At 41.6% G+C, this 21,327-nt stretch overlaps 2 protein-coding genes across 3 annotated transcripts in view; one reads left to right on the plus strand and one right to left on the minus strand.

Annotated features, from left to right (window-relative positions):
- The window catches only part of ARHGAP4 (Rho GTPase activating protein 4), a 30,688-nt gene extending 18,228 nt beyond the window's left edge, over positions 1–12,460 (plus strand). The window contains exons 12-22 of one of the 2 annotated variants that reach the window (XM_015812264.1): positions 486–546; positions 683–760; positions 1,994–2,128; positions 5,833–5,938; positions 6,052–6,282; positions 7,783–7,859; positions 9,181–9,328; positions 10,597–10,683; positions 10,865–11,008; positions 12,017–12,110; positions 12,200–12,460. In XM_015812264.1, the coding sequence (XP_015667750.1) occupies positions 486–546; positions 683–760; positions 1,994–2,128; positions 5,833–5,938; positions 6,052–6,282; positions 7,783–7,859; positions 9,181–9,328; positions 10,597–10,683; positions 10,865–11,008; positions 12,017–12,110; positions 12,200–12,412 (1,374 nt within the window). In that variant the 3' untranslated portion in view covers positions 12,413–12,460. The remainder of the gene's footprint in view (positions 1–485; positions 547–682; positions 761–1,993; positions 2,129–5,832; positions 5,939–6,051; positions 6,283–7,782; positions 7,860–9,180; positions 9,329–10,596; positions 10,684–10,864; positions 11,009–12,016; positions 12,111–12,199) is intronic. The other variant, XM_029283400.1, reaches the window with a different exon arrangement.
- A 1,293-nt stretch (positions 12,461–13,753) lies between these two features.
- Positions 13,754–19,745, minus strand: LOC107284237 (caveolin-3). Its single transcript, XM_015812265.1, has 2 exons — positions 19,592–19,745; positions 13,754–15,111 (listed from the first exon to the last, which is right to left on the minus strand). The coding sequence occupies exons 1-2, from the start codon at positions 19,718–19,720 to the stop codon at positions 14,761–14,763; spliced, it is 480 nt and encodes a 159-aa protein (XP_015667751.1). The 5' UTR covers positions 19,721–19,745; the 3' UTR covers positions 13,754–14,760.
- Positions 19,746–21,327: the final 1,582 nt, after the last annotated feature.

The following is a 21,327-nucleotide window of genomic DNA, read 5'->3' on the forward strand; positions in this document are numbered from 1 at the left end:
CAAAGCAGCAACAGTGTGGAGAAGAGACACATATAAAATAAGCTACTGATACCGATACTGTCAGCAGTAGCAACCATTTTTATTCACCCATCTTTTCCCACATTATATCACCTATTACAGCAATTCACTTGTTACAGTGGTGAGTTACTGCAGATTGTATTATAATACAGCAATTCTTACAACTGTCCTAAGATACTATTCTTGCCCCACTTGCAGATAAAAGTTTGAATCTGAAGGAGTGATTCATCTAACTACAAGTAACCCATTTAGAGCTAAGATAGCAGACAACTAATTCTTAATCAGAGTTTGTTTTCTTAGCTATACCCGCTGTAGCATTTTGTTTTTCTATATCTGCTGAATCAGAATAAAGATGTCATTAACAAACAGGCCCAATCATGACAGCCAGGAACCTAGCTCCCAGCAGTCCTGAGTGTGTTGTGAGAATGACATCTTGTGACTCTCTGCTTTCCTTCCTGTAACTCCAGGCCTCAGGCCAAGCAGTGCCCCTTGTGGTGGAAAGTTGCATCCGCTTCATCAACCTCCATGGTAAGGCTGTCCTATGCTAACCCCCTTTCCTTCCTTCCTTCCTCTTTCCATGCGTCCTTGCTGGGAGTTGAACTTTGAAGACCATGAGTTCTTCACTGAAAATATCCCTTGGTATTTTTTTCTCTTCTTTACTCAGGCCTCCAGCATGAAGGTATTTTCCGTGTGCCTGGATCTCAAGCACAAGTAGCAGAGATCAGGAATGCCTTTGAGAAAGGTGAGGGGTGAGGGGGACGTTTAAAAGGTTTTCTTAAAATTGCTATTGCATTTCTAGAATGCCATAGAACAGTGGTAGCGAGCCTATGGCACGTGTGCCAGAGGCAGCACTCAGAGCCCTCTTTGTGGGCACGCGTGCCATGCCCCAGAGATGGCAACCATCCCTCTTCAACCAGCCGCCTGAGGTACCACGTGGCCAGATGCATCCCGGCACAGCTGGTTTCCCTCCCCCCCATCCCGTCCCTCCTGGCCTCGCATGCTCTCCTTTTCCCAGGCACGACCCACTGCATCGCCTCCTCAGCTGTCGACCAGCTGTCCAGCTCAGAGGCAGCTTCTCTGAACTGCTGGCGGTGGGCTGTGGAGCCCCAGAGTGCGCCGGTCGAGGAGCCAGCAGGCTGTGGCTGCTGACAGACACCGTTGGCCCCCATGTGCTTGCTGGCCTCTGTGTGTGGGGGCCGGTGGTGTCAGGCAGCAGCTGCTCCGGCCCCTGCCTTGTTTTGCCCCACGGCAATGGTACCCCCACCCTGCTTCGCCTCGCCTCACAGGACGAGCCTCCTGCCCACCACCCCACCTGCCAGAGACCCCCTGGATCTCCCCCAACCCTGCCCGGCTCCCACAGGCATCCCTCCCCACGAGCAACATCGAGGTGACTATGCCCACTTTGGCCACACCCACCCAGTTTGCCATGACCACCACAGCCACACCCACCCAGTGGGCCACATCCCACCCGGCACTCGGCGATAAATAAGTGGGTTTTGGGTTGCAGTTTGGGCACTCAGTCTCTAAAAGGTTCGCCATCACTGACTTAGAAGCAGAAGGTAGAGAAGCAACCTGGAATTAAGGAGAAATTTCCTAACAGCGAGGACAATTAGCCAGTGAAACAGCTTGCCTTCGGACATTGTGGGTGCTTCATCACTCAAGATTTTTAAGAAGAGACTGGACAGCTACTTATCTGAAATGATATAGAGACTCCTGCTTGAGCAGGGGGCTGGACTAGAAGACCTCCAAGTTTCCTTCCAGCTCTATTCTGATCTTCAAATACCTCTTATGCATTTACTCTTTCCCTGACATTCCAGAAGTTATAACTGAAACAGTGGCCTTCAGACTCCATTACAGCAGCCTTCAGTGTTGGCATTGGCTGCCACATTCAAAGCCACTTAGACATTTTCATAGCTAGCATGGGATTAGGCCCCATCTCTTACCTGTGGTTGCAGCTTTTATTTTTCTCCACCAGGTGAGGACCCCTTAGCAGATAGCTATGTACAGCATGACTTGGATTCAGTGGCTGGAGTGCTAAAATTGTACTTTCGGGGACTGGAGAAACCTCTCTTTCCTTATGATATTGTTCCTGAGCTGCTGGCCAAAGCCCGTAAGTATGTTTGCCTCTTCCTCGGTGTTGTTATTGCAGCAAATATGAATGTTTATGCATTATATTGGGGTATACAAGTTATTTCTTATACAATCACAATTAGCATTTTACATATGAACTTCCTCTCTCTCTTACATATATCCTTTTTTTGAAACCCATTTATTTTCTTTGCAAGAGAATAAAGCTGAAAAAAATGGGATATAGTGTGACATCTCCACCAGTTTCAATATAAATGCAGATACTCCTTGCTTACCAACTACTTTGTTTAGCAACCATCTGAAGTTATGATGGCACTGAAAAAGTTAACTTATGACTGGTCTTTGAACTTGTGGTTGTAGCATTGTCTCTGAGGTCATGTGATTACGATTTGGGTGCTTTGCAACCAGCTCAAGTTTACAACAGTCACAGAGTCCCTCAGTCAATTGATCACCATTTGCAACTTTCACAACTGACCTCTAACAAAGAAAATCAACGGGGAAGCCAGCAGGAAGTCACCGTCTTGGTCACGTCATATTGTGCTTAGTGATTGTGGGTGATTTGCTTAATAACTGCAGCAGAACTGACATAAGTCCAGTATGGTCATATGAAGTTTCACTTAACCATCTCACTTAGCAGTGGGGTTGCTGGTCCCAGTTGTGTCAGTAATTACTACCTGTAATTCATTTATACAGCCTGTAATATAGCAAGAATCTCATGCTAATTAGAAACAAATGAAATGTTTTTAAATAATTATAGTAATATTTTGATAATTTGTTTTATTCAGTGAATAATGCTTAAGTAATTGAATGAATTGTAGACTGGAGTAAAGATCTCAGGAATGGCTGAATACAATAACTTTATGCACATTTTATTGAATTTTAATGGGATCTCTGTGTGTGTATGTATGTTTGTATTTATATAGCTAGTTGTGTAGATGCCCTTATACATTACAAAATGGGATAAAATGGAAATATAAAAAATAAAAATAAATGTATAGGAATTTAAAATTGGGAACAAGAAACTCCCCTTCCCACCTCTTGTGCCATTTTGAAGAGGTGGAATTAGGCTTAGAGAAAAGATATGTGATATGTAGGATATTTTTGTGATCCACTTTCTATAGCAAAGAGGCAATCATTGGTAAAATGACCTGGGAGGGGAAAGACATTAGGAATCTGTTCCAAAGACATGTTTCATTCCTCACATGTTTCATTTCCCCAGCTCAGTTGCTTCTCCCTGTCCCTAGCTGGAAAGGAATCAAGAAGTCCTGTCTTTTGGGAGTGGAGCAAGGTTGACATTTTCATCCCTTCCCCTATTTTTCTGGAAGTTTAGAGGGTCTCCACACACCACTTCCCCCATAGCTTCCAGCTGTTTGCATCTGGTTTTCCAAGCAGAGGGGGGAGCCAGGTAACGTAATTGGGTTGACTTCTGCTAGTGCATTTCTCAGAACAGGAAATGTCAGCCAAAAAGAGATCCTTGACCCTTGTGTAGATTAGAGTTTATCTGGGGGCAACATATAGGGTATGTTAACTGAGGTCAGAGGTCCCCAACATTTTGGGCACCAGGGACCGGTTCCGTGGAGAGAGGTTTTTCCACGGACCAGAGGGGCCGTGGTTTTGTGTGCTGCCTGCATCCCATAGATGGAGTTTTGCTTGTTTGTGCGGACCGGTTGCTGGCATGCCACAGCCCGATACTGGCCCACGGACCGAGGGTTAGAGACCCCTGGTTTAGGTGATGCTAAGGTTCTTCTGGGGCAACATAGAGAAATCGCTATTCTCAGCTGCTGAATGACATCCTTGATTTAGTAATTGAAACAATCAAGGAACTTCTGAATAGTAATATGGCTAAACACTGGCGGAGATGGAAAGTTTAAAAACAAATAACACATTGATTGCTTCATGCACCAATAGCATACTGTATGAATCAGTTTCCACTGTTCTTTTTTTAAAATATATTTTGTTGATTTTTTTAACATAGTCACCTTAATATTTGGTAAACAGCGTGTTGTCTCAAAATCTCAATTGAGATTTTCTCAAGATCAATTACATTTTATCTAAAACCTTTTCCTCATATAAACCATCCCAACATTTTCATATGTCTCATATCGTAAATAAATAATTAAAAGAAAATAAAAAAATAAAAAAAGAATACTGTTACTTGAGGGGCCTATCCCTCTTAAACTAAAATACATTTATATCCAGAAGTTTTCTATTTTTTTAACCGTATTCAAACAAATGTTTAATCTTTAAATATTCCATCTGATAGGTCCCATCATCCAATTTCTTAATTCTAACTGTAACCTTTTTTTTTTTTTTTTTTGCCAAACATCTTTTCTAATCAATATGCTCTGTGGGGCCAAAATGTTTTCCCATAGTCTTGTAGATGTTGTCATAGGTACAGGAGACAAATCCAGTAAAATGTTTTTGTGGGAGGATTTTGCCCCTTCGTATTCATTGAAAATCTTTTTCTTTCTTTCTCTCTTAATTTCTCTTATCATTTTTTGTCTCTCAGGAAAGTATTTGTTTTTTCTTGATATGTTCTTTCTGCAGGTCTCTGATGTTCTATGAAAGCCAAAAATCAAAGTTTTCCTTTCTTTGCAAACAGCTTTAGAGTCACAATTCTATAAGTATTTATAATCCAGGAAGATCAATTTTCCCCCCTAAAGTTTATAGTTCTTGCCTTGTAATTAGCCCAAAATGTTTTCTTTTTGTTGCAGCTGTTCTCTGTTTAATTAAGACATTGAAGGTTACAGAAACAAGTTATCTTTTTCTGGGCTTTCTGCCAATTCCTATATTAGAGCAACTACAGTTGTATATTTTCATCCACCACTAGATGTCAGCATCAGTTCATTTTTCATTTTTCAAAACAAGCAATTACTTTCTTCTGTTTTTATCAATAATCATTTGAAAAGAAAATCTTAACAAATTCCACCAATTTTAAACTTATTAAGATTTAAGTCTTGTATTCATTTCATTTCAATATATTTCTGTCCCACATAAAAGTTTAATTCGCCGCTTCCTTCTGTGGGAGGGTGGGGCAAGAGTCCCCCTCCTTCTCACTTTTGGAGGATTTTGCTTCTTGGGTTTTTTTTCCCAGGAAATCAATTATCAAGTAGAAGGGAGAGAATCAATATTGTTACCCATTTCTAAACATGTTATTTACGATCAAGCCTGAATTAGTGCTTTTTGGCTTTGGCTGCTTGTAGCTTGGGCACCAGTGTTTCTCAACCTTGACAATTTTAAGGCATGTGGACTTCAACTCCCAGAATTCCACAGCCAGCAACGCTGGCTGTGGAATTCTGGGAGTTGAAGTCCACATGCCTTAAAATTGTCAAGGTTGAGAAACACTGGGCTAGACTCTGGAATAAAGCTAGCCTTTCTTCTGCTGGTTTCTGGAGGGCTTTCCCCGAATGACTGGATCGGCCGCCATCTCTCCACGGTCGGCATGGCTCCCCTCCTTTGTCGCCTCTCCGGGGCGATTTTAGGCCCATTTAGGGTCTCCTAACAGGAAAAAAATGTCCGTAGGGTACGGAGCTGCTGAGCTACTGCGCAAAATCGGAAGCCCAGTTTCCACTGTTCTTTTTGAGTGCAAAGAGGTTATGAATTATAATATTTCAAAGATGAGAATTAATTGAGTTTGTGGGGGTGCAGACACACATATAGAAGTGCTAATCCAACACTCTGCCATGCATGGTCCTCTATCTCACACTGCTATCCATTTTTTTCCAGACCTGGAACCTTTAGCTGAGCGCATCTCACACCTCCGGGCTCTCATTTCTCAGCTTCCATCTGCAGTACTGGTGGTTCTGCGGTACCTCTTTGCTTTCCTCAACCAGTGAGTATTCAGGCCCTCGGTGGCAAGTAAACCCACTCCTTAGGATTTCCATGGCGAGAGCTTTCTTTGGCTAAGGGAACTCTATTGCCTTCCCTCCCCTCTTCTTCCTGCAGTTTATCTCAATACAGCGATGAGAATATGATGGACCCCCACAACCTAGCTGTCTGCTTTGGCCCCACCCTGGTGACGGTACCTGCGGGCCAGGATGCCGTGTCAGTGCAGCCTCACATCAATGAGGTGGTAAAGTGCCTGATCGTCCATCATGAAGCCATCTTTCCTGGAGTTAATCAGTTGCCTGGGCCCCAGTATGAGAAAGTCATGGCTCTGGCTGAAGAAGAATACTGGTATGAGAAGGGGTAAAGGAGGATGATTTGGGAGAGCAAGCAGCAGGGCTGTGTGCAGATATTGTTTATGCAAAGCTGGTTCTGCATATCATGCCTTGTCAGTTTTCCATGGTGGTGTGACAGCTGGGATCCCATCCATGTTTAACCAAGTTAGTTAAAGATCTATATCTATATGCACACAGTCTATTAAACTTGGTTAGTTTAACTTTCGTCCAAAGCGCTCTCTGCATAGAAGGGTATGCACTCTGTCAAGGTTTGAGGCTCTGGGTTCAAAGATAACGGAGATGCATCATATTCCTATTCAAGAATGCCTTTGCAGCTGTTTGGATGCCATGTGCTTGTCCTGCCCCCCTCTCCCTTGTTATACCTCAGATGCTTAAGCTGGCCTCAGTCTGAAATTGTGCTCTTTCTACTAAGAGTTCAGTCTAGTACAGTCACTGCAAAAGATGAAATTGTTTTCTCTTTGATTGAAGTTAGACAACAGTGGGTTTGATATGAATGGCTTAGACCCCCAACTCTAGCCTATTCATTCTGTTTGATTCCCTTGTCACATACATAGATACACACACACACACACACACACATCCACTTTTCTTTTATCTTCCTTTTTCTAAACTGGTGTCAAATGAACAAGAACTTTATTTTAGCCCAAGACCAGCATAATACAATACAATAAGAAAGACTTTATAGAAATATAAACTTACAATAGAAAAGCCAAAGGGTGATACAAGGGAATTGGGGGGGGATAGGCACACAGGACCCATCATCGGGAATTTAGGCCTAAGTAACAAGATTAAAATATGATTAAAATGTATATATTTTTTTAAAAATGCCCTATATAAATAATTAGGTAGTACATTAGGCAAGTAAATATAAACATAAATACATAAAACAAGTAGAGTAAATATAAAAGTGGTTGCTGAGAGTGAAAGGAAGCATAAGGAAATGAAGAAAGAAAAATTGAGCAGAAATTGTTTTGCTAACTTGTTGTGAGCATCTTCTTGATTTTACATGCTGTCATGCAGAATTTGGCCACTTTGTGTGCTATGGTAGGAGCCTTATCAGACAATAGAAACAGTGGATAGAAATGCCTAGAGTGGCCTGGAAAGTCTAGCAGGGGTATAATGGCAGTGTTACATATATGACTATAATATTAGCAAACCTGTAGTACCTGCTTAGTTTTTTCTGTCTCCCCATCCACAGAAGGGCCCAATTGTTCTGAACAGCGTACTTTTTAAAATCACCTCCCAAACACTATGAGTGTGAATAGCTTTTATGTAGCCTATGTTGATATTTTTCCTCTTTTTATGTTCTTTATGTTTTTGGTCTATGACTGTATGGGAAGCAAGTTCATAAGAAATAAGAACAATCTTGGTATGTGTGTTGCTTGTATGCCTGTGTGCTTTGTTGTGCAGCCCTAGCCCAATAACTTAGTTAAGAGTGTCATGTGAAAACAACCCTGGGTTCTCATTTTTTTGTCTCTTGTCTCTCTTTCGAAAGTGATGTCTTGCCCCTTGAGACTACAGCAGAAGAGCCCGAGACTGAGGGGACCCCAGAAACTCCAGCAAGTGAGGATGGTAAGTGTGTGTGTGTGTGTGTGTGTGTGTATGGAGGGGAAATTCTGTGACCTGTTTTGTCTTGCCTTGCTTGATACCCTCCACATGGGGGGGGGGTGGAATTGCAAGAATTCTTAGTTAGGTTACAGGGACTGTTTCTTTTCAGTTCTAAAGAAGAAGGTGGGGAGTCTGTGGTTGAGCTTCTTGGGAGAAGGATGATATAGGAAGCCATCTATCTAAATACAGACATGAATTAAAGCAGAGTACATGAATCTGTGTCCTGGATCAGGGTCTAAGCATTTTTCATAGTCCCTCAGCTCTAGTTAAACATGGTAAATGGCGAGTGATGTTGGGAGCTGTAGTTCAGCAACACTGAACATTCTCCTTTAGATATGCTTTAAATGTGACTCTTAGGGAAATGCTATAGATTTCTGATATATAAAAATTGGGTTTCTGGGCTCCATTTCTTTATTGGAGTATCATCTGGCCATGCAGTAGAATTAAAGGCAGTCTGTGCAAGAGTAAGTATGAGTAGATACCTTGGGACCTTGGTTCACATCTGTTTCCTTTTATGGAACAAGCATGTCATAGTCTGCACCTTATTTTAGGAGACAAAGGTTGTTCCTTCTCCTCCACTGTCCTAATGAATTTTGCTGACTCATCCCATAGATACTGCAGAGAAGAAAAATATATATCATGGCCCAAGCATCCCCTGGTTGCATTAATAATGTGACATTGGTATTCCTAAAAATACTCTTATGAATTCCATTCCCTAGTTATAATAATAATGACCATTTTACAAGCTTTTTCAATAAGCTTCAGTCTCCTGTTTAAAAATACAATACTTAAATGCAGATAGTCCTTGAGCCTGCCCATTATGGTTGCAAGTTGTAACGATTGAAATACAGGTCAGTCTGGTGACTGACAAAATGCTGCAAATAGCCACAAATGCAGCAGTATTGCCGACCCCCAACATGCAGTCATGTGATTGCAGGAGTGGCGACCTTTGGATCTAAGTCCCCTTTTTCAGGTCCATCATAATTTTGAATGGTCACCAAGCAAGCATCATAAGTTGAGGACAACTGTATGTTTCTGTCCACCTTCTGCACACATAAGCATCTTTTATTTGCTAGATCCAATTATTCCAACAAGAACAAGGTGGGGCCATCCTTAAGATAGTCTACAATTACTTTGTAGATACTGCTGAGAATAAACTTTCATTACCTTTTCCCTTGTGGAGTTGCAGAAACATGTTCTCTCACTGACTTTTGAGGAGTTCTTCTGCAGGTGGGTTGGGAAGGGCCTGTTGACCTACCAATTATTCATTTTCTTGCTCTCTCAGAAGGCGACTCCCAATCAGAAGCTGTGCCCCGCTCTGGTCCCATAGCTCAACCTGAAGAGCGGTTTGTGCGAGGAATCCCAGTTGGCTGGCGGCGAGGTGAACGTGGTGGCAACCGAGGATTAGTACCACCCATTGTCTTACCAGACAGGTGAGTGACCACTGTGTTGCCAGTCATGAGGAAAGTAGTAGTCATGAATGCAAGCGGACCATGATAGGATTGGAAAGATGCAAGACTGCAGGTGAAATCTTCATGCTTAGCATATAAAAGGGAGGCTTTGCTGCATATTGAGTGCTTTAGTTGAACCTATCCCAGGATGAAAATAAAATAATATCCAGGAAGCCCTGTTCCCCATCTGGACTGAGAAATAACACAACAATGTTAGTTAAATAGAAATCAAATGCTTCCATACATGTCAGTGACCAAGGATTGTGGATTTGTCTGGATATGGGTATATTTAGGATTGTTTTAAAGTCTGGAGAAAAAATTGCTAAAGCCAGTTGCAGTGGAAGTGATCGTGGGAATGCATTTGAGTTATAAATTCTACATAACATTCCCTTTCCGGTAAGTAACATTTTGCAAAGCACAGATAGAGAAGGATAGAGAAGGAAATTAAACTCTGACTGAAAAGAGAGAAGGAAAAGAAATTGAACGTCATGCATCCTGATTGCCTTTTGTTCTTTAATCATCTTGCCGCTCTTTTCTGAAGATCTCAACATCTACCATAAATTTATTCCACATCCTCTCAAACTGTTCATGGTTCTTCATATATTTGTCTTGTGATTTCATTTTTATTCTTTTTTGTATTTTTTCATTATATCTCACCCATCTATTCATATTACCTAAATAGAATAATATTTCCTCTGGATCACAATTATCCAGAATGTTATTTGTTGTTTCCCAAAACTCATCCCTTCCTGTGAATTTCTATTTTTATGCACTTGCAACTATAGAGACACCAGTTCATTCTTTCTGACAAACATTTTAGCCTTTATGTTCATAAGGAAATCAATGTTTTTCATACATGTTACCAAATCCACAACATCAGACAACTTTCATATTCAAGCCTATGATATCCTTTTCCCCCCTCTTACTTTCATGTGGAATGGCACTTATTGTAATTGTGGCTTTTATTTTTAGATTTTATGTACTAACCTGAGGGCTAGAATCTTAGGGATTTTTTTCTGATGGTTTTCCTTGGGAACTGTTTGGTTTGTTTTATTTTCAAAGAAAAACAGATGTGCAATAAGAAATGTGGGGAGCTGCTTTTTTTTTTTTTAATCTCAAATGGTTAATTTAAGTCTCCTCCAAGATCTTCTCAAAATAAGACTGTGAAAGAAGGTGTGAGTTAGTTAGGGAGGAGACATCAGCCCCTCTTTCTAACAACTTTCTTGGTTCTTTGGTTGCTTCTTTTGCAGTGAAAAACAATCTAACACCCGCAGTTCCAGGTTAGAGATTGATACTGGACCATCTCTGGAGGAACTGCTCCCTGAACCCACAAGCAGGTAGGAAAAGTGTGGCAGGTAGACCTCATCCAAATTCTCAGTGCTGTGTGATGGTGACTGATACTACCTCTATGATCTGTTGCCTGCTGCCCCCAAAAGGGCTTGTCTTGGGACTGGATCTGTGTCTCAAGCAGATGTTCTCTCTGTCTCTGTCTCTCTCTGATTCTGTCTCATATTTTAGGCTGCGTGTCAATTCAGATGTGAGCCGCCAGCGTGGAGGGAGCAGCCCCATTCGCAAATTGGCATCACCGTTCATGGATGGGGGCCGCCTGCCCTTTCCCATCCTTCAACCAACCCAGGCCAAGACCTTTCACCCTGTTGATCGGTGAGAGCATTGAAGGGGAGGGTACAAATGTGTATTGGCATGTGCTGGATTAATTAGGTGGGAGGGACATTTAGAGGTGGCTGTTATATTACCTAGACCAGGGGTAGGCAACCTCGGCTCTTTTATGACTCATGGACTTCAACTCCCAGAATTCCTGAGTCAGCATAGCTACCCCTGACCTAGACAATGCCAAATAATATTTGGGGAGTATTTCGTTTCTGCTCTGGTAGACTCCAAAAGAAGCATCTGCATTAGATGGGAGAGGAGAAAAATGGACAGAATATCTGTGTGGTCTGGGATATAGTTAAATGGGGAAATTCTAATTTTGACTGATCTGTTACAATAAGTCACAGGACTCCCATTTCAAATGCTTTGTTAATAAATAAACAAACAAACCAGCCTGCAAGCAAGCAGAGCTTCCAATTCTGAATGCTCCCTTATAATAAGTAAGTAAGTAAATAAGAAAGTAAGCAAAACAAGCATTATAAAGCAGAGGCAGGCCATGCATTCTTCTTAATAATGCAGCTGAGTGTTTTTAATGATATAAAGTCTGGCTAGAAAATTTTTTAGCTGAAGTGGCATTTCAAGAGAATGTTGTCAATTCAGACAGAGGAGTGTTGGCAGAGGAATGGAGAGAACAAATGGGCATGACATGAAGGGAGATGCCTGATGTTGATCACTGCTCTGTTACTGAAATGTGTGCTTTCCATAAGCTTTCCCAACAGTTACTTGATAGGCAGCAGTAACTGTGTCATAGGAATAACTATTCCCAGTTGCAGAGTTTGATAAGTTGTGTCCACAAGGCTCTCTGAAGGGCATTTCCTTCTCTATCAAATATTCTTTACAACCAGCACCTGGAAAGGGGTGAAGGGAAATATAAACTAAGATAATTGAGAGGGACGGAAAGCTGAAAAAAACACAAGGGATAGAACTCTGATGATACACTTAAGAAGTCCATATGCAGTCTTATGTTTTATACACTCTTTGGGGCTCTTTGTTTTTCCCCAGGCCAGATCGCTGGAATGAAGTTTCTCCACGGAACTGGGCTGGCAATAACTTTGAGAGACAAGGACCAGTGGAGAAACGGGTAGAGATAGACCGGGTAAGAACCTATCCATTTTCCCCTCCCTTTTCTAGTTTTTCCTCCCTCTCTTGCTCCTTTCACTATGTTTTGTCTTTTTCCATTGATAGGAGGTTGCCAGAAATATGGATTCTGTGTTCAAAGAACTTCTTGGGAAAACTACTCTGAAGCACACAGGGATTTGTGACCCTCCCAATCATTCTGAACCCCCAAAGAGCAATTCTTTGGCTAAGAAGGGTATCACCCCTGCCAAGCCAGCCTCTTCAAACAGGGCGCTTCTGCGGGGCAAAGGGGTCTTCAAGTCTTTGGGAAATGGAGAGTAAGTCAAATTTGACATGGGGAAAAGCACCCCCATTGTGACTTGCCCAATACTGTGGCTACCCTCCTCCTTCTCCTCCTCCTTCCTGTTCCGGATACCAACTCAGGGCAGTTGTGTCTTGCTCTCTCCTGGTGGGGGTGGGAAGGGGGGTGATCTAAGATTATAAGCATTTGTGTTCCGACTTCCAAGCCAAATGTTGAAGATGCATTTGCTGTTGGGCGTCTTCCTGCACTGGAGGTGCATCTGAAGGATTTCATGTTGTGGATGTGACTGGGACTAAAACATACAGCTCCCATCAAGATGGCCCTGGACCCAACACCCAGACCAGTTGTTCCTTTGTCACAAACAGTTTGCACTTGGATCTTCATGTCGAAGGGATGCATGGGGGAGGGAATGTGCCAAGATTCCTGGAGTCTATTCTTGGCCCTGGGAAGGGAATCATGTCTAGTGAGTTATGGTGCCAGGGGCTGAAAGGGAGGGCATTCTTTTGTACATGTGTTATTCTCTTCCTGACGTGCTTCACACTAGCCCTCATCCCCTCTCCTTTTTTCCTCAACTCTCAACCCCGGCAATGTATCTCTTGATGCTTTATACATTTGTCTGAATTTTAGAACTCTTTCCACACATTCTACTTGGTACAGCCTCATCCAACCCTGCACGCGTCACCCTCCTACATTGGGGCAATAAGTAAGGGGACATATTTGTGGTGGGGATCCATGTGCCAATTTTTCCTTCATCATCCAAGGTCCAGTTTGTCCGGCCCTCCCCCCCCACCTCCTACTCCATCGTCCTCATTTGTCTTTACTACTCAGTATTCATCAGGGCTGCATGTACTCTGTGCTTTAAAATGCTGTGCAAAGTCGAGCTGAATTCTGCAACCTGGGTAAAGTAGGCAAATTAAACTAATAGAGATTCTCTTCCATAATTTATGTTAGCAATCTGACAACTGGAAATCTGACTTATGGCACCCAAACTTTCAGCAGGAAATTAAAACCACACTTTTGAGCATCACTTTATAGACATAAGGGCTAGAAACTTGCTCTTTTATATATATAAATTTTTATATATATATAATTTTTTTTCACATTCTCAGGGAGCAGAATTCTGTGCCCAATGCCGCATCCTGTGAGTTTCTTGCGAATTACAGCATATGTACAGCCCTGGTATTAGCTTGTCATTAACAAAAATGACTGTACTGTGATCTTTCTATACAGTCTGTTGATTTCTGTCTCTTGCAATAAACTGGATTTATAAACTCTCCACAGAAAGCGCCTGCCAGTCAGGATTTTATAAAGAATAAACAAGACACTGAAGGATTTGCTTGGGTTTTATTGTCATAAAATGCAAAACATTTTTTTTAAATTTTAGAAAATTGTCAGTATTTAGTTCAAAGCAGAAATTAGCATTAAGGTTTAAGAAAGAGCAGCACTGATTGAGTAATGTTGTGTCCACAAAGTGATTTCAAAGAAAGGTACCACAGTAGTGACATGAAATGGGTTGGCTGAAACCGTAAGGTAGTGAATGTCAGAGACGGAGCGAGAGAGAGAAAATGTGAGATGTAAGGCATTAGTGCTCTACTTAAAGCATCTCTGAAATGGCTTCCCAGGACACTATATCATCTTGTTCCAATTTAAGGCAGTATTGGAATTTTGTATCCCGGATATGATAGCTCTAATCCCATTGGCTGCCTCAATGTATTGTGGAATGGCAACTCACAGCATCCCGCAGCCAGGCTGCTGGAAGATTCTGGGTACTGTAATTATGGCACATCTAGAAGGTGCCAGAATGGGGAGGCTACAATGCTGAAATGACCCACAGGTCAAATGCTTGGCCATGGTGAATTGGCTGTGGTGAATTGGCTGTGGCAAGTTATCCCATTGTGCTGCTAGAAAGCCTTGCTATACTTTCTCTGCAGATCTCTTACAGCAGTTCTCCTCAACAATTACTTATTACACAAAAGGGCTTGTGTAGAAGAACTTGCCACTGTGTTGTGACACGTGTGTGTGTGAGAGCGAGATGGGGGCATTTAGAGCAGTGCTTCTCAATCTTTGCAACTTTACGATGTGTGAGGACTTCTTGGAGTTGGAGTACGGGTGGCTGGGGAATTCTGGGAGTTAAAGTCCACACATCTTAAAGCTGGCAAGATTTAGAGTACAGGTTTTCCCACCATAATCAGAAAGAGGTGGAGTAATTTTGGGGGGCCAGGGAATTCAAGGTAAAGATCCATCAGCCAGATTGTTTCCACCTCCATCAGTCGACTGACTCAGGATTGCAGCTGAGCTACTGTCCCATCTGATGGGTCAAGTGAAGGAAAAATGAAGCCAGAATCCTGTCCTGACCCAAAGGAGAGGCTCAGTCCTTTGCGTGTTCCTTGCGCAGGGCCACTCGGATGTCGCTGCAAACTTTCCCCACTGCTTCAAAGAGAGGGTCGCAGAAGGTACGTATGCACAAGGCATAGCAGCGCCCACAGCACTGCACCTCTATGAAGTAGCTCTTGATGCAAGGCATGGCCCCCCAGATGTGGCAGAAAGAAACACAGGCAAAGAGGAAGCCCCAGAGCAAGGCAAGGGGCACCCCCAGTGCCCCCGATAGAATCCGGTAGCACCAGTACTTGCTGACAGTAAAGGTGGTGTTGCTGGCCTTCCACACTCCATCAAAGCTGTGGGTGCCCTCTGGCTCAGCGATCACATCTTCAAAGTCTACCTGGCAAGGTAGGAAGAGAGATTGTGAATTGGCCAAAGCTTTGTTTAAGTCTGGAGGGTGTGTGTGTGAGTGAGAAAGAGCGAGAGGGAGAAAGAAAAAGAAAAAGAAAGGAAAGAAAAGAAAGAAAGAAAAAAGAAAAAGAAAAAGAGGAAAAAGAAAAAGAAAGAAAAACAGAAAAAAAATTCGTTAATGCTATTAAGCAGCCTTCCCAAACGAGGTTTTCTAGATCAGGGGTGTCAAACTCGCAACATCATATGACGTGTCGTGACGTGACGTATCGTGACTTTTTTGCCATTGCCGGCAATGGGGTGGGCGCAGTTTCGCTATGATGCATCCGGCCCGTGGGCTGGCAGTTTGACACCCTTGCTCTAGATGGTTTAAACTAGAACTATTGAGTCCTAGGGCCGGAAAGGAGGACTTGTGGTCTAATCCCTTATCCAAGGTAGCAATCTTTATACTATTCCAGACTTCTATATCCAAATCTCTTCTATCATGGGTAGCAATTTTTGTGTTGCTAGTTAAGCACAATACATTTTGGACATCTAGAATGCTAAAAGATTTTTTCTAGTTCTAGGGAAGTAGAGCTAATAACTACCCAACAAAGCCTAAGGCTTTTAACCTCAAAACAGTGGGTATGATTTGGAACAAAGATTTTTCTCATTGGGGGGTGGAGTGGGGCTGTTAACTCTTATCCCTGAATCTGAGTTCCTAAACATATTCTGTATTTACTTCTGGCAAAAACCTGTGTTAAACTTGGTGGCGAAGGGTCGCTGTGATTGAAGAAGAGTTAACCTCCACCTCGTCTGCTTTTCTCTAATGAGCTGCGCTTTCAAATAATTATTTTCCTTATGAAAAAGTCTGCTTGAGTTCTGCTATGTGTGTTTACTTGCAGCCTATAATTCTCGAATGGATGGAATACCACCTGGTATTGCAATCATGCATTTAAAGGAAGGATTGGAGTAGATCACTACTAGGATCTTACACACTTCCATAACTAACAGACAGACAGGAAAAAAAACTACCAGGAAGACAGCACTTAATTTGCATAGCTTTCCTACATGCTACTGTGAGTCTTCATTTAGACAATCCCAGCCTGTCTTTTACCTCCAAACTTCAGAGCAACTTCCTTTTGGAGCTGTCACTGTTGAAATATGAATTTTGGAAGTGCCTCTTGTGGAGTAAAGAGCAGGTGAGTAACTGCCTCAGCAGGGGGTAAGATCGGATAGCAGGGGGTGAAAGCTGATTTCCCAGGAGCACCGTCTCAGAAAGTTCTCCAGAACAGGTCTCATTGAAAGAATTGCAAAATCAGGGCAGGGCCAGATTTGCTAGTGAGTTGACCTTCCACCAGATATTAGCAAGCGGGGAATGGATTTACTATTCGTCTCAAGAACCAAAATATTTAATTCTTTGGAAATTAAGCATGATCAAGGACAAATTAGAGTAACTGATGGTTTAAATTATGCATTGTTTTTAATTGTTGATGGATAACCTGGTTTTATCAAGAAGGATAGGTTAGAAGTGGTTTTGCGTTATAAACAAAAATTCAAGTTAAAAGCTTCTAAGAACAGAGTTCAACTCTTCTCCCATTGTGGAAAGGATTAGAACAGTATTTCTCAACCTCAGCAAGTTTAAGCTATGTGGATTTCAACTCCCAGAATTCCCCTGGCAAGCATGGGGAGTTGAAATCCACACAGCTTAAACTTGCTGAGGTTGAGAAACATTGAATTTAGAACACTGCTATAGTATATGATTAGTATTAGGCTGATTATCCCTTCCCAAGTGTCATTTTTTAAATTTTATCTTTACTCCATAATCCTTTTTAGAACCTTGTTAGCTTTCTTGCAAAGTGAGCTAATCAGCAAAACATTGAATTAGAGAGAACTGCATTCTTTTCCTTTGGCCTTGATTAGCTTTAGGAAGGTAAAAACTGCCCTTAGATACCCAGAAAAAAAGAAAGTTATGGGAAGAAGAGGTCCTATTTTTTTTGCTCCTTTTTAGCTATTTAGGTGGATAGTGTGCTTGCAGAACATTAATAATTAAAAAGGTAATTGTCACATATAATATACACTAGAATACTGTGTTTAAACTTTTATTTACAGTGGGAGGCAGTAAATTTTGCAGGCTCCTTAAAAAATTTCCAGGAGAGAATGGTCAAAAGGAAAACCAGCCTGTTTGAACCTGTTTGGTATTTTGAGAGCATGTTTTGATCCAGCTCACAAAATGGCTGCCATAGGGCTGTTGCCTACTCACAAAATGGAGATTTTGTAGGTGTGAAATACTGTATAACAATTCCTGTTCATATGTAACAAGGATGCTGGGATTGCTATGCATCTTTCTCTAGATCCCCATAAACTTCCCATTGTCACTCTTAGTTGATCATAGTGGGTTGCTTGTTATTTTTTTTCCTTTTTGGACAAAAAGCAGTAAATTACAGGGACCAGCTATTTTTACTTTCTAAAAATGCCTATGTAAGCCCAAAGGCACTCATAGAGATGGAATATTGGCCAGCTTATTTTGCAGCATTGCATCAATGGAGTGTCTTTGAAATCCTTCATTTGAAGAGCTGGGACTGTAGCCCAACAAAAGAGATATCTTACACCAGGTTTTCTCCACCCTAGTGGCTTTCAGATGTGTAGAGTTCAACTCCCAGAATTCAGCATGGCTGGCTGGGGAATTCTGGGAATTGAAGTCTGCATACCTTAAAGTTGCTAAGGTTGAGAAACACTGCCTAACACTAAGACTAGGATAGAACAAGTACTCTGAGGGCTGGGGATAATAAAGTCATAGCCCAACTTCTCTAAAAGAAGCTACTTTGATGATCGATTTGGGGTAAGTCACATTCTCTTAGCCGAATGAGCAACACATAGAAATGATAACATAAACTTTATCCCCTACAAAGATATGAATCTATCTCAGTTTTCAGTATAATAGCAAAGTGAAGGCATGATATATTCCCTAAAAAGAGGAAGGGGACAAGGACCCAGGTTTTCCTTAAAATTACGGTAATTATGTTAGTGGAGAATAGTGGTGATCCTCCGTTCCACTTCCCCATATCCTGCTAAACATAGTGAAGAGAGAGAATGGCATTCCTCCTCTTTCATTCTTGCTTCTCAATGGCATTGACCAGTTGCTAAAAGTCCTGCTTCTGTGATGCTTGGAGGAAATGCTGAGGAAAGTGCAGTTGAGTATGACTTTCTTAAAAAGTTGCCCTTCTTGTGACTTTATTCATTTTTAATTACTTTAAGCCTATATTTATTAATAATAAAGCCTTTTATTTCAATTGGATGTTCCTATTTCCGCATGACTGTCTTTCTCATCTGCCACTAGAGGGGGCTATTGCGCTACTGTTTTGTTTCCGGGCTTCCTCGAAGCGTCCAGGTTGGGCGAAAAGTGCTGGGCCTTGGCGGTGATCTGAACCGCCTTCAGACATTCTTGTGAGACCCCCAAAAGTGCATGACGCCAACCACACCTTTTTGCTTAGACATCTCACCCTCTTTTCTCTGTCTGTTCAATTGCAAATACTATCTTTTCTATTACGGTATCTTTCCAACATTTCCAGAATAAGTCATTGCCTGGCAAGTACGATGGGAGCTTCCTTTGTGACTTAGCTTTCAAGAAAGTGTTTCCATTAGAAAAAAAAGAGTCTGAAACCCATCTAGGAAGCCCTGAAGGCTGAATGTGGCAAGTCCTGATTACTTTTTGTCCCTTGCTACTTTTGTCATTGCTACTTTTCCTATTCCTCCATTTCACTGTGGCCAGCTTGATTTTACTCAATATGATTATAATGTAGCTCAATACGCAGAGTTCATACAGTGTGCTAAATTCTAAACGCAATGAACTAAATTGTAAAACTAAACCACAATCTACTTTTAAAAATAATACATTCCTTGGGAAGCAGCTACTGTTTTTGGAGGTGGGGGAGGAGAGGGAGAGCATAAATTTATGTAGTACATTATGTGAAGAATAAGGTTTAGCTTGGAGGAGTAGAAATACCCTTCTCTAGATCTAAATATATGCAGTCCCAACAATTCTTTGCAGGAACATTATATACTATGCATTCACCTTCTGTAGTTTATATTATTGTAGAGGGTAGGGAAGATGAGTTTGGAGAAAATATGCAGGAAACCCTATTACCTAGGCAAAAGGGGCCAAAGTATTTATTCTGTTATTCTCTGTTAAATCCAGACCCACAAGATAACATTTAGGGAGCGGCTCAGGCAGACCCGTCTCTGATTCAATGAAGTACAAGGAGGAGGGACAGCACAATCAAACTTGCCAGATTCTGTTATTATACCCAGTCTCAACAAAAATGCAGAAGTGTTAGCCTCCCTGTGGAATTGATTGATTTCCTGATCTGGTCTATCTAGTGAGACTGACTTTTTGCTTCTTTCTTTCCAATCTTCAGGGAACTTTGTGAAAAGAATCCCTTTCTGCTGCTGCTACTTTTTTGTCCCATGCCCCGGGAGATATATATACTCACCTTGACCACCTCTTGGTTGATCTGCTTGGGGTCTCTTTCCACCAAATCAATCTCTTTGGTGAGAGGGTCCCGGGAGTCGATCTTCTCCAGAATCACGTCTACTATTTCTTGTTCTTCTTGTTGGGCCATAGCTCTGGGTCTGTTTCCTGTTCAGGGTCTGTCTGTCTTTCTCTCTGAAAAGCAGCCACCAGTTGCCTCTGACTGTCAGGGAAGAACGGCTTCTCCGCTGTTGCTGCCCCCCTCCCTTTTCTCTCTTGATAACTCTTGACAGCAGTCCACAGATAGAAATAGTTGCCATTGGAGCCAGAATGCACCTCCCTTTCAGTCAAGACTCAGTTGTTTTTTAGCTAGTCTGAATAGTTTACAGTCTAGGTAGTCTTTTCACCTTTATTTGTTAAAAAAAACAACAAGTCACTACACATAATTATAGAACAATCAGCTTTTTGAAATGAAATTTAAATGTATTGGTTACCAGTGTCTCAGTCTGGATTATGTACATCTCATTAAAAATAATCAGTTGAAGGAAAAATAATTACCGTATTTTCCGGCGTATAAGACGACTTTCTAAACCCTGAAAATCTTCTCAAAAGTCGGGGGTCGTCTTATACGCCCAGTCGTCTTATACGCCGGAAAATACGGTAGGTTATTTGAAAGGACACAAACAAATTTTCAGAGAGATGAAACTGGGAATATAAATGCATTTTTTCAAAGACACCAATCTATTTCTGTTGCAGTGCTATTGTCACTACTCAAAGGGGTTTCTGAAACCCTGCACAAATCTGCAGCAAACAAAATTGAGTGACTTGAGATAATGGCAAGATGAGCATAGGACCATGGTTCAGCAATACATATCTTATTAATATATACTATGTTATGGCTTTGTTTCCAAAAAAGGTTCTTGGTTTACACCAGCCCCAGGGCAGATTCTATTTGGAGGTCAAAATGACTCTTGTTGACTTGGCCAACCAAAGATAACAATAGCTGGGGATGGGATATCTCTATCCAGAAGCTCAGTTTAAGTATTTTCTATTTCTACAGGCTGGAAATAAATAGCAAAAGCATTTGGGGCTTCTCAATAAATTTCTGGAAGCATTTTCCAGTTTTAGAAAATTCTCTGGGTGTTGTAATGGGGTGGGTGGGGGGGATCTGAGGGATCCTTGGTGCTCTCTGACCTTGGTTGTTTTCTTGCAGGCATTTCATTACCCAAACTAGGTAACATCCTCAGTGCTAATCCCTCATTTCAAGCCTGAACTACAAATAATCTTCTTTATTTGTAAAAAGTATTCTGCATGCTGAGTGATACTGTCCTTCATAAATGGATTTAATTCAAGTTGAAGAGTCAATGCTTAGCTATTACTTACTTGCAAGTGAATAAAAGAAAAATGGGAGGATGTGCAGAAGTTTATTCAGCCCAACTCTTGCTATAAGATTTTCATAAGGAGTGTACTCGTGGCAAGTGAGAAATTGTAGCATCCAGATGAGGGAGGCTTAAACTTCAGTCAAACCTCACAAAATTCGTAAATTATACAACCCCTTCCTCCTCCAGTCATTCACTAATTGCTTACACAACTTGTTTAGCCAGGTCAGGTAAATACCTTGTGGCTGCACTGATACAACATACCAAGTTTGGTTAATGTTAATGTTGATTAGTATAGGTTTCTGTTTCAGCGGATTGTGTGAATCCAACCAATATGGTTACTTTATGGATCAGTGTAAAATGCAAACTAAGAAAAGGG

Source organism: Protobothrops mucrosquamatus, unplaced genomic scaffold (assembly GCF_001527695.2).
Source record: "Protobothrops mucrosquamatus isolate PMUCROS unplaced genomic scaffold, P.Mucros_1.0 scaffold76, whole genome shotgun sequence".
Classification (NCBI taxonomy): domain Eukaryota; kingdom Metazoa; phylum Chordata; class Lepidosauria; order Squamata; family Viperidae; genus Protobothrops; species Protobothrops mucrosquamatus.